This window comes from Dasypus novemcinctus, chromosome 7 (genome assembly GCF_030445035.2).
Source record: "Dasypus novemcinctus isolate mDasNov1 chromosome 7, mDasNov1.1.hap2, whole genome shotgun sequence".
Classification (NCBI taxonomy): Eukaryota; Metazoa; Chordata; class Mammalia; order Cingulata; family Dasypodidae; genus Dasypus; species Dasypus novemcinctus.
In genome coordinates, this window is record NC_080679.1 from 13,819,991 (window position 1) to 13,835,647 (window position 15,657).

Sequence of the window (15,657 nt, forward strand, 5' to 3'; positions counted from 1 at the left end):
GGCGTCCTTTTGGGCACATCCGGGACTCGGTCCCCCATCTAGCAGGCCTGGGAGTCCCGGGCCGCTGTCCGGCCCCAACTTCGGTGTTGGATGGGTCCCCACGTTCCTTCCGCAGGGTCCAGGGCTCCCGGCGGCCTGGGCTGCGTGAAAGGGGCGTCCGCGGGGGCAGCAGAGCCGAGCCGAGGCGCCCCCGCTCGGCGGGCCGAGATCTGGGCTCCGGGGGTCTTCCCGGCGGCCCGCCCCCCCATCGGCCCCGCCCGCCGCCCCGCCCCCGGCCCCGCCCCCAGGCCCCGCCCGCCGTTGCCCGGGGAACCGCGGATCCCGCAGCTGCAGGAGGCGCGCGGCCCCACGGAGCAGCCCCAGCCGCCGCCGCGCCCCAGCTCCAGCTCGGTGCCCCGCGCCGCTCCCGGTCCTGCTCCAGCGCCCTCCTGGCCATGCCGCCCCGCCGCGCCCCGCTGCTGGGGCGCCCGCTCCCGCCCGGCGCGCAGCTGCTGCCCGCGCTGGCTCTGCTGCTGCTGCTCGGCGCGGGGCCCCGCGGCCGCTGCCTGGCCAGTCCCGTGCCCGCCGCGCCCCTGCCGGCGCCGGGGCCGTGCGCCGCGCAGCCTTGCCTCAACCGGGGCGTGTGCACCCCGCTCTCGGCGCCTGACCCGCAGCCACCGATCCCTGCCGGGGAGCCGGGCTACCGCTGCACCTGCCCCGCCGGAGTCTCCGGCGCCAACTGCCAGGTGAGTGGACACGGTGGACGCGGCGCCGGACGCCTGACACTGGCTCCCCCCCCCCCCCTTCTAGAGGGGGAGGGATCCGGCCTCTCGGCCCGCGTGAACGCGGACCCCTGGGTCGTCCCTACAAGTGAGGATCCCCCACCCACCTTGACCTCCATGTCGCGCCAGCCCGGGGCTGTTTGGGCGCGCGCCTCGCCAGGGCCTGGGAGCCACCTCCGTTCGGGTGCTCTTGGCACAATCGTTGGCTATGGAGTGGCGCGTCCCGCCCGACTCCAGCCCAGCCACACTCCGCTCCAGCACGGTCTCTGTGTCCGCGGTGACAGCAAGGAGGCGAGCCCGCCCCAAGCAACCCGGAGAGGTGGTCAGTGTTCCCGTGGCCCCTGCTCGCGGTCCTGCAGAAGCTTGCACGTCTGCAGGGTGTGGTGTGGTGTGTGGTGTGGGAGGCAGGTGATGGCTGGCTCCGTGCCAGGTGGCCGGCCACTTTCCTTCACTTCCACAACCATTGCCTGCGAACAGCCCTTTCTGAGCTTGGAACAGTCGGAGGCATTCGAGGGGCAGTTGCCCGTGGTGCGTGGCCCTCCGGGTTGGCACACTCCTCGAGGCGCACGCTCGGGCGGGCGGCCAGGGCATCAGCCGGGCACCGGGAGGCCTCGGGGAGGTGGTTCGAGTGAAGGGAGATGGGGAGCGACCGCCCTTAGATTTGGGATTTCCAGGAGAATTCGGCAGGAAATAATAAATGGGAGTGGATTACAAGTATGTTAAAACTCAGTGAAATCTATTAACCCACCAACATGAACATTTTCAAGAGGTGACGTGATGCGGCCGGTAGAAAAACCCCGAGTATCTGTTCCAGCATAAGGACACAATGAATTTACCTGAAATGATTAAATTAAACCAAGCCAAGGTGGAGCATACAAGTGATCACTTGTTTGTTATATTACACTTAGAATTGGAGGAGTTTATGTCATATAGATTTGATAAGATGCTCACGGAGTTTTTCTGAGAAGGCTCAAACGGGCTCTCTTTACAGCAGGGTAAAGTCCACCCTTTCTGTATGACAGGCTTTAATTTTTTATTTTTATAGCCCTTAGTGCGATTGAAAAGCTTGACCTTGCCAGTCAGGAGTTTTGCTATTTTAATAGCAAAGTAGCCACTAGATCTATCTTTCTAGTATTGTGCTCTTCCTCTTTGTTAACTGGTTTCAATAATCTTCAATTCCTTCAAAGCGTGTGTGTGTGTGTGTGTGTGTGTGTGTGTGTGTGTGTGTGTGTTATATGACTATCAGGATAGGTTTGGTTATAATGGCTGTTTGGGGAAATGCCTGTTGGAACCATTCTAACCCTTAGAATAAAATTTTGCTTTTGAAAAAATGAAGGAAAAAAAAAAACCCTGCAAATTAAAAGATAGAGAATGGGGGAGTGGCTGTAGCTCAGTGGTTGAGTGCCTGCTTCACATGGATGAGGTCCTGGGTTCAATCTCCGGTACCTCCTTGTAAAAACCAACCAAACAAACAGAAAAACAAAAACCCCAGGAGAGTGCATTTAAAAACTAGAGAATGGACTTAAACTACTTTGCCCTGTGGGTTGATGATTTCTATGACTGTTCCTCAAGAAACGAGTTGCCTGAGCGTGTAGTGAGAATGGACAGGAGAAGGGAGGCCAGAGTGCATATCATTTTAAGTAAATGGGATGAAACACCGGGCATTGGGAATTTAGCTCAGCCCTGAGGTATTTTTGGTGACTTCAAAAATAGAGATAAGAAAACTTGAAGATAGAGAACGAGATCATTAATGCTCACCCGAGATGACTAACAGAGAAGTATAAATATTTTGATTTATCCTAGGTAGTGGTTTGAGATATAATGTAATTCATCCAGGAAACAGTCATGAGCTGATGCATAAATATTGCAGAACCAAGTGGTTCAAAACAGACTCAGGTTTCCTGCGTAGCTCCCATTTGGGGCAGGCTGGTCTGTGGTCACCTGAGGAGAGGCTATACCAGGTGCTTTAAGTGGAAGAGACAGCTGAAGTAACCGTTATTCGAACAGGAAAGCCTAGCAAATTTGGTTACCCTGGAGAACTTACTGAGATAATTTAGAGCCTTATAACCCAGAAAAATTGACTCCTGATGATTTCAATTTAATCTTTCACGATCTTGCAGCAAGACTTTGAGACTCTTATTTCTATGAAACAAACCAAAAGTTCTCTCCGTAGAGAAGTCAGACAAAAGAAAAACCCACCCAATTACAGATAAGGGAAATGGATGTTAGCCGCTGTCGACAGTGTGGTTGCTGCAACAGGACCTAATGCTCTAGGATACATTGGAAACGGAATTGTACCTGCATGTGAAGAGAACCTCTTAAACCAGGGGTTATTAACCTTTTGTGTTCCATGGACCCCTTTGCCAGGCAGGTGTAAACCACGGACTCCTACTAACTGCACAGTAAAATGTACTTTATTTAATAAACATATCACACCCCCACCAACACGTCCCCCAAGACTAATGTTCTTTTGAATTTCCTGTTCAAGCTCATGGACCCCCTGAAAGCTTTCTGTGGGCGCCCTGGTTAAGAACCCCTGTTTTAAACAGGCGCATCAGCTCCCCTTCCCCAGCTACAATGCAACGCACACGTTAGACCCTAACCTTGACGTTCCTTTTCTTGGGTAGAAAATGAAGAAAACCTGAAACCACTCATTGGGATTAAACGGATTTCAGCGTTTTTGTTGTTTGCCTAGTTGGCCTTGGGCAAGCTTTCAGGGTCCAGGTGATGCTTGAGTTTCCCCAGTGCCGCCTCACCGGCTTTGAGAGCTATAGGATAGAAAGGGAGCGCTGTGGGTTCTCAAGTCCAGGGACCCCCGTTAAGCCTTCTCTGACAGGTGATCTCACCTGCTTGGGTCTCAATGGTCTCATCTTTGGGGATGGGCTATACCTCACAGGCTTTGTAATAAAGAGCCTGGGTCCATTTTATTTTAAAATTTTAAAAATTTCTTTATTTTTTATATCAATATTTTAAGTTACTCTGCAATAATAGTTGGCTGCCTGATTGCTGCCCGCTTCTAAGCCTCCCTTCTCCATCTTCCCTTTATGCCTCACACCTGAGCAAGCTGATCCGCATGTCCAGTTACTCCTCCCTCAATACCAATGCCGGTGGGAGGTTCAAATCAGCAAGTCCCTGCCATTGCTACCCTGGCCCTGCCCCCAGCCCCAATAAAAAAAGCCGTCAGTTTCCCTTCCCTGCTCTCGCCATCCCTTTCCAGACCTGGCTGGCAGCCTCCCAGTTCTCCCTAGGAAACCTCACTAGGTGTGCAGTGAACCTTGGCGTACGCTCTTGGTGTGGTCTGTGATGTCACCAGTTTTGATATCTGAGCCACATTTTACTTTGCGGGGGGAGGGGGGGGGAGCGGTGGCGACTACAGGGTAGTTGGGAGAATTAAATTAAGTGCCATAGATCACTAGGCACCTGTGGGGCTTCCTTAACGATCATCTACTATTTTCCTTTCTCTCTCTTTTTAACATCTTTCTGCAGAGGTGTCATGGCCTTTTGTCAGATGTAGAAAACACGTTCATTTGGATTGAGTGATTCAAGCTCTCACATTTTGCCACTACCCAGAAAATCATATAACAAAATATGCATTTTCTCCATCCCCTAATACGCTCAGGTACACATTTTAAATCAAGAGGAATTCAACTGACTTGAAAAATGTGTTTGGAACTCTGATTTATAGTGATGTAACGACGATGACAATGACAGTAGTTAACCCTCTTAAGCACCTACCAGGGCCAGCACTCGTCCAGGGGCATTTCAGACATAACATGGCAATCCCAACAGTGTCCTATGAGCTGTTGCCGCCTCCGATTTATAGATGAAGTCCAGAAAAGTTAAATGACTGGCCCAGGATCACACTGCTAGGATGTGGCAGAGCTGGGCTTTCAGCCGGGTAGGCTGGCTTGATGTAGGGCCGTCTAGTATAAAGGGTGCAAATGGCACTCCAGCCCTGGTCCTTTCGTTTTTATGTATGACCTTGAGCAAGAGATACAACCTCTTTGAGTCTTAGGGTAAAATGAGGACAGAGTGATTTCCTGAGGCCCAGTCCTGCTCTAAAACTTTGAACATGCACGACTGTGCTGAGTTGTAGTAAAAAGTCATACAAGTGACAAAGACAAAGTAAATGCCTTTTATGCCGGGTAGCTCAGGGTTAGAATTCTGTGTCCTTACTGAAGTTATTTTACCATTATAAAAAGCAAACGGACAAAAAAAAAAAGACTATTTCTGATATGTTTTATAAAAAAAACTTCAATCTTTTAAAAATCGAGGTTGCCCTGGCCTTTCTGGTTCACTTGGGAAAGCAGGTGTCAGAGGCTAATATTTCTTTTCCAGTGAGTGGCACAGGATCACCTCTCTTCTATTGGGCCAGCCATCAAAGGTAGGGATTATTTAAATATGTATTATTTTGCTTGTAAAGGTTTATTTTAATGTAAGGAAATAATTCTTTGCCAAACATTCAAGCAGTGAGACACCTGTCTGGTTTTTCATTAGATATTTCCTAGGGATCTTGGCCTTTGGGATTATAATGAAAATGTGTCAACTTCTGTACTTGGAGAAAAAAGGGACTTTGCAGCTAATATTTATGCAAGTTAATTTTACTTACTAAACTGAGTCTGTAATCCTCTCTTCTGATTAAACGTGCTAACTTGAAACAAAGGTTCTGCTTCAGATGAACCCATTTTTTTTTAAAGATCTATTTTATTCATTTCTCCCCCCCCACCCCCACCCCGGTTGTCTGTTCTCTGCGTCCATTCCCTGCGTGTTCTTTGTCCGCTTCCATATGAACCCATTTTTGATTGAGGTTTGCTAACAAACAACAAAGAATTCTAGTTCTTTATATAGCATAAGCTTCTCTGCTATACTTTTTACACACATGTACATTCTCTCTCTCTCTGTGTCTCATTGGGATGTGAGCAAGGAGTGCTGGCTGAGATGTCAAGAGCCATCACTTCCTTCTGTGCCTTTTCAATGACCTTGTGAAACCCAAGCTTTCTGTGACCTTGGGAGAGCAACTGAACATCCCTTGCCCTCAATGTTCTGTCTAAAATGACTTATTTTCTTTATAGAAATAATGTAAGTCACAAATAAGAATGCACTAAAAATTTTTCAGTCATGTGAGAATGAATTCTGAAACTTTTCAAAAAGTGAATTGTTACACAAATATAGGGTAAACTAAAATAGTATTCTTTTCCCCTGTAAAATGTAATTACATCAATTCAGTATTTCTGCTTGTTTTCCTTCAATGAACAGATTTAGCTTCCCCCCCCTACTTGAATGAGTTTGCTACAACATAAGTTTTAAAAATGGAAAATTCATTGTTAATTTCTGAACATGTATTTCTTTTTGTTCTGAAATAAAACAGTTTTTCCAAAACTTCTCAGTGACTTGAAGCTTTACTTTGAAAGGAAAGACTAAAGCTTGTCAAAATTCTTGTAACGATTTGAATAAAAGAAGGTAACAGTTGTTTTTCCTTGTTTATTAAAATGCTTTTATTTTATTTGGTGCATTCTTAGGAGACGTCACTTTTCTCAACTTGGCTACCTGACAGAAATGCATTCCTGTCTTTAGCTACTTAGCTTAAGCTTCTCATGTGACAGAGAACCATCCAAAATGGTTTTGTTTATGCCCTCATTTCACAAGCATCAAACAGGAAAGAAAATCTAGTCTGAAGTTGAAGGGTATTTGAGTCAGAAAGCAGAATGCCTGAGTTATATTTTTAGATCTCCTTGATTCAGATGGTGGCTGTGGACAGAGCTGCTTACCCAGCGGCAGCCGTTATAGATTCTTGCCCCGCAAGTAGGAAAGCCACGACACCGCAATGTTTGGGAGAGACAGAATTTCTTGGTGCTCAACCCTTGCTACTCTTTAGAACCACCTGGGAGCTTTTACAGACCTGGTGTCCAGGGTTCTACCAGTTCCCCCATAAATCTAATTAAATTGATCTGGGGTGGGGCTGGGACGCTGGTAACCCCCCACTCCCCCACCTCCCCTTAAAATCTCTTGGCTCTCCTGACAGCCTGCCCTCCTGCAGCCTGTGGCAGAGGAAAGCAGGCTAGACCTGCTCCTGGGCATTCGCCCTTGGAGAGCACCCCGTTGTCACAGTCCTGGGGTTCATGGCCTACGCCCTCCTTGAATGGCATAGGTTTGGGATCTCAGAATAGCCTTTTTCAGTGAAGGAGGCCGATGAGTGCCATGTGGTGGAGTGCAAAGAGTCCAGGCTTGCCAGTTAAACCTGGCCTAGAGCCCAGCTCTGGGTGCCCTTGGACCAGTTACTGATGTCTTGGAGACTTGGTTTTCTCGTCTGTGAAAATGGGATCCTGAGGCCAGCCTTGAAAATTGCTGTGACTTAGAAAAGTGTCTAGCCCAATAACCGGCACGTGGAAGACACCTAATGAAAGGCAGTAGGTGTTGTGCTCATCTATCGTAGGAGTCTGAATGAGTTCATGAAATGGGGGCTGGAAAGCCCTTTCCTTGAGACCCACCTGACTTCCACGGGACTGAGATTCCATCAGTAGAGATTCATTTCTTTGGGTTTGATGTGCCAGATGCTAGTAATAGAAAACTTGGATTATTGTGCTGACTCCGCACAGCACTCAGCTCAGTTAGTTCCTCCTCTGTCCCCACTACCCCCTCATTCAGGTGGGTTCAAAGAACAATAAGACAACAATGACAATCTGGGAGGCTCTAGCAGTCTGAATTTTTATGGAATCACTAATGGCTTTTGTTTGGACGTACTAACCTGTCAGAAATCAGGCTGGGAATCTTAGGGTAGTTGTCTGCAAGAGGAGGGGCTCCCCTGAGCCACTCACCTGGCTCTCTGCAGCCCAAGCAGGCCTGCCCCAGGGAGAATGAGGGCAGAACAGGACTGGGGATTGTAAGCCCCGAGATAGGGACCCTGCCACCCAGGCAGACAGGCACAGCATTTGCCCGTGGCTGAAGAAATGACCGGCCTCAGTGGGGGCAGCTGTGGGCACTGGGAGTGCCCTGGGCACCCCGGGACAGCTTCCAGGGAGGTGTGTGTGTGTGGGGGGGGCTGGGCTGATCAGGAGGAAAGTGCACTGAAGTTGGATGTTTTTTCTTTTTTATTTCTCTCCCCTTCTTCCCCTCCCCAGTTTTCTGTGTCCATTTGCTGTGTGTTCTTCAGTGTCTGCTTGTATTCTTGTCAGCGGCATGGCAATCTGTGGTTCTTTTTGTTGCTTCATCTTGTTGTGTCAGCTCTCCGTGTGTGCGGTGCCATTCCTGGGCAGGCTGCACTTTCTTTCGCACTGGGTGGCTCTCCTTATGGGGCACACTCCTTGTGCATGGGGTTCCCCTATGTGGGGACACCCCTGCATGGCACAGGACTCCTTGCACGCTTCAGCACTGCTCATGGGCCAGCTCATCACAAGGGTCAGGAGGCCTGGGTTTTGAACCCTGGACTCCCCATGTGGTAGGCGGATGCTCTATCCATTGAGCCAAATCTGTTGGATTTAGTTGAGTTAGTAATGCCCCTAGTTCCAGGTCTTTCCTGGAGCGCACATGATGGTTTTCAAGAAATCCTTTCCAGTGCAGCTGGCTTTTAATTTTTCTAATTGAATGTTTTTGTTTTTGCTTTTCAAAATACTTGCCTGTTCTGGTGAAGTAAACGACGGGTTGGCAAACTATGGCCCCTGGGCCAAATTTGTGTGTCCGTCCCCTACCCCCCTCAACTGCCAGATAAGAATAGTTTTAACATTTTTTTTAATGGTTGAAAAAACAACCAAAAAAGAATAAAATCTTTTGACACAAGAAATTTATGACATTCAAATTTGTATCTGTAAATAAAGTTTTATTGGGACATAGTCTGGCTCGTTCATTTACATATCATCTATGGCTGCCTTCATGTTCTGATAGCAGAGTTGAGCCCAGAGCCAAAACTATTTACTGTCAGATCCTTTACAGGGTCAGTTTGCTGACCCTGCTTTAAATGTTCTGTATATGTTTATGGAAGGAGTTTATTTTTCCATTTTAGAGTCTAGCTAAGGGCTCCCTCCTCCTTTATCTTCTGCCCTCCCCCTGCCTCCCTCTTTCCTCCCCTTGCCTTCCCTCCTTTTCATCCCTCTCCAATCAGTGTTTTAGTTTTATGGTTGCTAAAACAAATACGATGCAATGGGTTGCTTAAACAATGGAATTTATTGGCTCCTGTTTTTGAGGCCAGGGAAAGTCCCAAATCGAAGCATTATCAAAGCAATGATTTTCCCCAGGAGAGGGGCACTCTGGGGCTGCCTGTCGGGGATCCTTGGTTCTTGGCTTTTCTGTCGCATGGTAATGCACATGGTGGCCTCTCCTAACTCCTCTGGGTTCCGCTGACTTCCAGCTTATTCCCATGGCTTTCTCTCTCTGTCTGAATTTCATTCTGCATATAAAGACCTCCAGTAAGAGGATTAAAACCCACATCTTAACTGAAGTAACCTCATCAAATGGTCCTGTGTATAAGAGGGTCACACCCACAGGAGTGGGATGTTTAAGAACATGTTTTTCTGGGGTCCATAGTTCCAAGCTAACACAATTGGTATCTGTAGCACAGGTTCTAATGCATGAGGCTGGGGCACGTAAATAAACGGAGTCCTTGTCTGAAAACTGCTTAAATCCCGAGTGTCATTGTAAGCAGACTTAAACCTTTCATTTTAAATTGGTCCTTGGTCAACACATTTGGACACTGTGGTTATAATTTATTTCCAGGGAGGCATGTGGTGTAGGGCAAAGAAATGCTGGCTGTAGGGATTTTGGATGTGGATGAGAATCCCAGCTCAGACCCTACAAGCTGTGTGGCCACTGGTAAGTTATTAGCTTTTGTAATGCCATTTCCTCTTTCATGAATGGAAAGAGTTGCTAGAAAAGCCCCTGACAGAGTCCACCACTGCTGAACTTCTATTTTTGTAAAAGCGATGATGATTCTCATTTTATGGCTAAGGAAACTGCTTGGGTCTTACAGTGTACCTCAGTTTAGCAATGTTCTTAATTTCATTTTGCATTCCTGAGGGGGTAAATCCACTGGGAATAGGACGTCTTGAAGATGTTACTTTGAGTTAAGGTGTGGCCCATCTGGATGAGGGTGGGTTTTAATCCAGATTGCTGTAGACTTTATATGGAAAAAGAAACCAGAAGCCAGAGTCGGAGAAAGACCAAAGGAGGGGTTGGAAGCCCAAAGCCAGTAGAACCCAGAAGAGAAAGGAGAGGCTGTTGCCATGCAGTGCGGAAAGCCAGGATGTCCAAGCATCGCCAGCAGCCAGCACCCAATGCTACAGTCTTCAGGGAAAAAACAAGCCTTGCCGAGATCTAGATTTTGGATTTCTCCTAGCCTCAAAACCATGAGCGAAATAAATTCCCGTTGTTTAAATCAGCCAAGTGTGTTGGTGTTTGTCTTGGCGACTGGGCAAACTAAGGCATACAGCTCAGTGAAAGAACTGGAGCACTGGACCCAGCCTTTGTGGCTTCCAGTTTTACTATTATACTATTGTTGTCTCAAACTGCTACATATTGTTTGACTTTCCAAGTGAGTCCCTGCGGGCAGCAGGAGAGAAAGAATGAACAGTTTCAGGTGTTGGAGTTTTAGTTTTCTGTACTGATGCTTCGGGTTCCTGTCATATTAAGGTTTTCCTTTCTTAAAGAGAAAGAAATGATATAGAGCTTTTGGAAAAGAATGAGGATTTGGGAAATGCCATAAGTGTACTTTAAAGAAAGGCACTTGAAAGAGAGAAATGTGTCTATGTTTTGCTAACAGTTCCTGAAAGCAAGCGTATCCTTTAGAATTTTAATGCAGGCACTTATCTGGTTCTTGTAGTTAATTTAAAGGAGCTTTTGTAGTGACTTTTGGTTTTCTGAGGCAGCTGGATGCCCCTTTGTGGAAGACATGCTGTGGTGGGAGTAATCACAAAAGAGGTAGTCCCTTCCCTGGGAAATCAGAGTACAGAGGGTGGAGCAGGTGCGCTGATGGCGGCAGACCCGAAGGACCACTGAATGGGGCGATGCCTTTCCCCACAGCATTCAGATCAGACTTCTGAAAGCAAAGTCCAGGCTCAAGGTTTCATGCAAATGAATGTATCAGGACAGAAAAATGTTAAATATAAAGTCAATATATTACCTCAGAAAGGAAAGACTTCATATGGGAACAATGAGAAGAAAACCAAAATCTGTAACTTCAAACTGCCTCCCCCCCATTGCTCCTTAGACAAAGGATTCCCATATACTTAAAAAAAAATTATTAGTTACAGATAGGAAAATCCTCCCATTTTAGCATATAGTTCTATGAATTTTGACATATAATCGTGTAACTAAATTCAGATACAGAACTACTCCATCAATCTCCAAAATTTCCTCCTGCCCCTTTGTAGTCAACCTTCTCCTCTACCCCAGCCCCTGGCAAACCACTGGTCTGATTTCTGTTCCTATAGTCTTGCCTTTTCCAGAATGTCATATAACTAAAATTGCATATGTGTACTTCTTCCACTTAGCATGATGCTTTTGAGATTGATCCATGTGTTTGCGTGGAACAGAATTTTTTTAGTTGCTGAGTAGTATTCCATTATATGGATAAACCACAATTTATCCTTTCACCAACTGATGATATTTGGGTACTTTCCAGTTTTTTTTAATGAGTTTTTTTCCCACTTTTTTAATGAGTAAAACTGCTGTAAACACTTAGGTACAGGTCTTTAAGTGGGTATATGCTTTCACTTCTCCTGAGTAAATACCTAGGAGTGGGATTGCTGGGCCATATGATAAGGCATGTTTAACTTTATAAGAAAGTGCCAAATGCTTTTCCAGAATGGCTGTACCATTTTACACCCCATTAGCAATCAACGAGAGGGCCACTTGCTGTGCATCTTTGTCAGGCCTTGGTGGTGGTGGTGATTTTGATTTTAGCCCTTCTGATAGGTGTGTAGTGGTATCACATTGTAGTTTTAATTTTCATTTTGTGGTGACAAATAATGTTGAGCTTTCACGTGCTTATTTGCAATCTGAATCACTTCTTTGAAGTGTTCAAATCTTGTGCCTATTTTCCAAATTGGTTTTTTGTTTATTGAGTTGTGAGAGTTATTTATATATTCTGGATACAAATCCTTTATTTGGTATGTGATTGACAAATATTTCCTCCCAGTCTGTGGCTTGTGTCCTCATTTGCATAGCGATGTCTTTCAAAGGGCAGGTTTTTAATATTGATGAAGCCTAACCAATATTTTCTTTTACTATTTTATGTTCTTTTGTATCCTATCCAAGAAATCCAGGTCACAAAGATTTCTTCCTATGTTTTCATCTAAATTGTATAGTTTTAGGTTTTACATTCAGGTCTATGACCCATTTTGAGTTAATATTTGTATGTGGTACAAGGTGTGGGTATTTCTGTTCATGTTTTGCATATGGATGTTCAATTGTTCCAGAGCCACTTGTTGAAAAGAATATCTCTATTCAGTTATTTTAGCATCTTTGTTGAAAATCGTTTGAACATATACATGGGGTCTCTTTTCCATCACATCTATGTGTCTGTCCTCTTGCCAGTTCCACACCATCTTGATTACTTAACTTTATGGTAAGCCTTGAAATCAAGGTTGTATGAGTCCTTTAAATTGGTTTTCCCTCCACCCCCAAATTGTTTCGGTTATTCTAGATGCTTTGGCGCTTTCTTTATAGAACAGCAGAGAAGGGGGAACTGGGGAAACGCAGTTCTCCTAAGCGTATATTGATATGGCAAGAATTCTAAGAAACAGGGTAACTTTGACACGTAAGTGAAATGGGGGGTTCTTAACCTGGAACCTGTGGTTGGCTTTGACAGGGCGTGGTTGTCCTGAAATGCCAAATTTTGTATGTTTACATTTTCCTGAGGAATGGTTCACAAGGTTCATTAGACTCTAGAAGAAGGTCTCTGCTGATAAAAGAACCACTGGAATGAAAGAAAAAGAAACTGGTTGAAAAATGTGGGGACTTCTGCGTGGGGAGTGAGCTGGGACTGTAAAGTGGCCCCAAAGCAGGGCTGCTAGATAAAATATAGGATGCTAAGTGAATTTCAGATAAATAATGAATATTTGAAAAGTGTAAGTAGACCCCAAATAGTGCATGGGACATAGTTATGCTAAATAATTATTCATTGTATATTTAAATTCAAATATAGTTGGGGAGTTTTGTTTTCTTATTTGCTAAATCCAGCAACCTTACCCTGAAGGCCTGATGAATCCTACTTCTGATTCCCAGCTTGGTTCTAAAGAGTTTGTCAGTGGCATGTTAAATTCTTGCCGAAAAACTACCCAAGGCAAATTATACTGCATTTAAAATAATAATTCAGCTCCTGGTTTTACATCTTCATGGACCCTTTCATGGTGTGGTAGAGTGAATTACACACCCAATTTTGAAATGTTGTTAATAATAACCTGCATTCCTCTGGCTGTGAACCATTGTAAATAAGACCTCTTCAAGATGTTATCTTGAGTTAAGGTGTTGCCCAGCTGAATGAGACTTGGCATTAATCAGTTTTTAGGTTCCTAGGCTGCTCAAAGCAAATATCATGAAATGGGTTGGGTTGAACAAAGGGAATTTATTCATTCACGGTTTGAAGCCAGAAAAGGTCCAAATCAAGGTATCATCAGGGCAATGCGTTCTTCCCAAAGACCAACTGCTGGTGATCCTTGGTGGCTCTGCCACCTGGCAAGGCACATGGCAGCGTCTGCTGGTCTCTCCCTTCTCTTCCAGGTTTAGTTGATTTCAGCTTCTTGCTTCCATGGCTTTCTCTGTCTCTATTCATTTTTTAATATATAAAGGACTCCAGTAATATGATTAAGACCCATCCTGTTTGAGGTGGGTCACATCTAAATGGAAGTAGCCTCAAAAAAAGGTCCTACTTACAATGGGTTCATACCCTCAGGACCAAATTAAATGTAAGAACATGTTTTGCTGGGGTATATACAGCTTCAAACCACCACAATCCATATGAACAAAAGAAATTTAGATGTAGTCAGAGAAAGCCACAGGGAGGAGCCAGTTCTGGAAGCCAACGGATCCTGGAAGAGAAAGGAGAGGACATCACTACATGGCACAAGGCCAGGATGCAAGCCAAGAGACCCCAAGAACCACTGGTGTCAAGCCCCAGAATGATACAGACTTTGGGGAGAAAGTATCACCTCACTGACACCTTGATTCTGGACTTTTCCTAGCCTTCAAGCCATGAGCCAATAATTTCTGTTGTTTAAGCAAAACCATTGGGTAATCATCAAGCTGTGTTAAGGGATGAATAAGAGGTGAAAAAGGTCTCTTGGTAAATTTATCTTCCTTCCCCTCCTCTGCCACTCTCATACCTTTGAATTAGTTATGGTATACATTTTTGTGTGTAGCTTTACATTTTCCTCCCTCAACATATAGAATGTGGGTCATATGAAAATACTCCTACATATAAGCAATTATTTCATATAAAAATTAAATCATGTTATGTGTACTGTCCTGCAACTTTTAAACTATTTTGAACATCTTACCATGCCTTGAAACAGAGAGCAAACTCTTTCTTTTTTTTTTTTTTTTTTGATTTATTTTTTATTTGATTTCTCTCCCTTTCCCCCACCCAGTGGTCTGCTTTCTGTGTCCATTCGCTGTGTGTTTTTCTGTGTCCACTTGTATTCTTGTCAGTGGCACTGGGAATCTGTGTCTCTTTTTGTTGCATCATCTTGCTGCATCAGCTCTCCGTGTGTGCAGCGCCAGTCCTGGGCAGGCTGCACTTTCTTTGGCGCTGGGCGGCTCTCCTTATGGGGTGGGGCGCACTTCTTACCCGTGGGGCTCCCCTACGCAGAGGACACCCCTGTGTGGCACAGCACTCCTTGTGCACATCAGCACTGCATGTGAGCCAGCTCACCACATGGGTCAGGAGGACCTGGGTTTGAACCCTGGACCACCCATGTGGTAGGCCGACACTGTATCAGTTGAGCCAAATCCGCTTCCCTCTTTCTTTTTGATGGCCGAATAGTATTCCATTATGTGAATATTTATATATACAGTCCTTTCTGAAGCACATTTGGGTTGTTTCCATTTTTTCTATTATAAATAATGTTGCAATGACCACTCTTATATATATATTTTTACTCACTTCTGCAAGACTTACTTAAGGCGAATTTTCTCATAATAGAAGCTAGGGTGAAAGTTACATACATTACACATGCTTTTTTTTTTTTTTTTTAAGATTTATTTATTTATTTCTCTCCCCCCCACCCCCCTGTCTGTTTTCTGTGTCTATTTGCTGTGTCTTGTTTGTTTGTCTGCTTCTGTTGTTGGAAGCAGCTTGGGAATCTGTGTTTCTTTTTTTTGTTGCATCATCTTGTGTCAGCACTCTGTGTGTGCGGCACCATTCCTGGGCAGGCTGCACTTTCTTTTGCACTGGGCGGCTCTCCTTACAGGGCGTACTCCTTGTGCGTGGGGCTCCCCTACGTGGGGGGACACCCTTGCGTGGCAGGGCACTCCTTGCACGCATCAGCACTGCACATGGGCCAGGTCCATATGGGTCAAGGAGGCCCGGGGTTTGAACTGTGGACCTCCCATGTGGTAGATGGACGCCCTAACCACTGGGCCAAGTCTGTTTTCCTACACATTCTAATAAATATTGCTAAATTGCCATCCAAAAAGGTTGGCCAGTTTACATATATGCTAGCAGAGTAAAATAATGCCTGTTCTCCCATACTCAGGTCAGTACTGGAATTCTGGATTTTAATTTTTTCTATTAACTTATAGGAAAAACATGACATCTTAATGGTTCTCTTTGCTTTTTAAAAAATTATGATTGAGGGGGAGTATTTCTTGTGAAATATTTGTATGTATTTTTGCCTCATTTCCTACTGGGTTGCTGTTTTTAAAAAAAAAATTTGTAATAGCCCTGTACTAATGAAGAAAATTGCCCTTT

General features: G+C 45.4%; 1 protein-coding gene across 1 annotated transcript in view; it reads left to right on the top strand.

Annotated features, from left to right (window-relative positions):
• Nucleotides 1–291: 291 nt before the first annotated feature.
• DNER (delta/notch like EGF repeat containing) overlaps nucleotides 292–15,657 on the top strand; it is a 379,425-nt gene continuing 364,059 nt past the window's right edge. The window contains exon 1 of the mRNA XM_058299983.1: nucleotides 292–725. Within this exon, the coding sequence (XP_058155966.1) occupies nucleotides 435–725 (291 nt within the window). The 5' untranslated portion in view covers nucleotides 292–434. The remainder of the gene's footprint in view (nucleotides 726–15,657) is intronic.